The sequence below is a fragment of the Chaetura pelagica genome, unplaced genomic scaffold, assembly GCF_000747805.2.
Source record: "Chaetura pelagica isolate M959 unplaced genomic scaffold, ChaPel_1.0 scaffold48, whole genome shotgun sequence".
Taxonomy (NCBI): Eukaryota; Metazoa; Chordata; class Aves; order Apodiformes; family Apodidae; genus Chaetura; species Chaetura pelagica.
In genome coordinates this window covers 3,773,690-3,774,104 of record NW_009954241.1, presented here as the reverse complement: position 1 = coordinate 3,774,104, position 415 = coordinate 3,773,690, and the positions used below count along the sequence as shown (strand labels likewise).

Below are 415 nucleotides of genomic sequence, written 5' to 3'. Positions count from 1 at the left end.
TGTCCTCGTCTCGTCTGTCTGTCCGTAGGTTACGAGGGCACTGGGTCAGTCCTGATGTCCCCTGTTCCCCATCAGATGTTGCCCTACATGAACGTGGGCACTTTGTCCCGGACGGAGCTGCAGCTACTGAACCAGCTGCACTGCAGGCGAAAAAGGCGACATCGGACAATCTTCACTGACGAGCAGCTGGAAGCGCTGGAAAACCTCTTCCAGGAAACGAAATACCCAGACGTGGGCACCAGGGAACAGCTGGCCAGAAGGGTGCACTTAAGAGAGGAAAAAGTGGAGGTATTTCGCTTCCCTTTTCCCCTTTCCAGCCTCTCCCTTTCGCGTTCGGACGGAGGTCCCTCGGTGCGGCCCCAGCCGGGCCCCGCCGGCCGCGGCGAGAGGGAGGCGGGGGGGGCAACAGGGTGGC

The 415-nt window shown here is 61.0% G+C and overlaps 1 protein-coding gene across 1 annotated transcript in view; it reads left to right on the top strand.

Moving 5' to 3' along the window:
- Nucleotides 1-415, top strand: part of GSC (goosecoid homeobox) — a 1,847-nt gene that overhangs the window by 817 nt on the left and 615 nt on the right. The window contains exon 2 of the mRNA XM_010003765.1: nucleotides 29-288. Within this exon, the coding sequence (XP_010002067.1) occupies nucleotides 29-288 (260 nt within the window). The remainder of the gene's footprint in view (nucleotides 1-28; nucleotides 289-415) is intronic.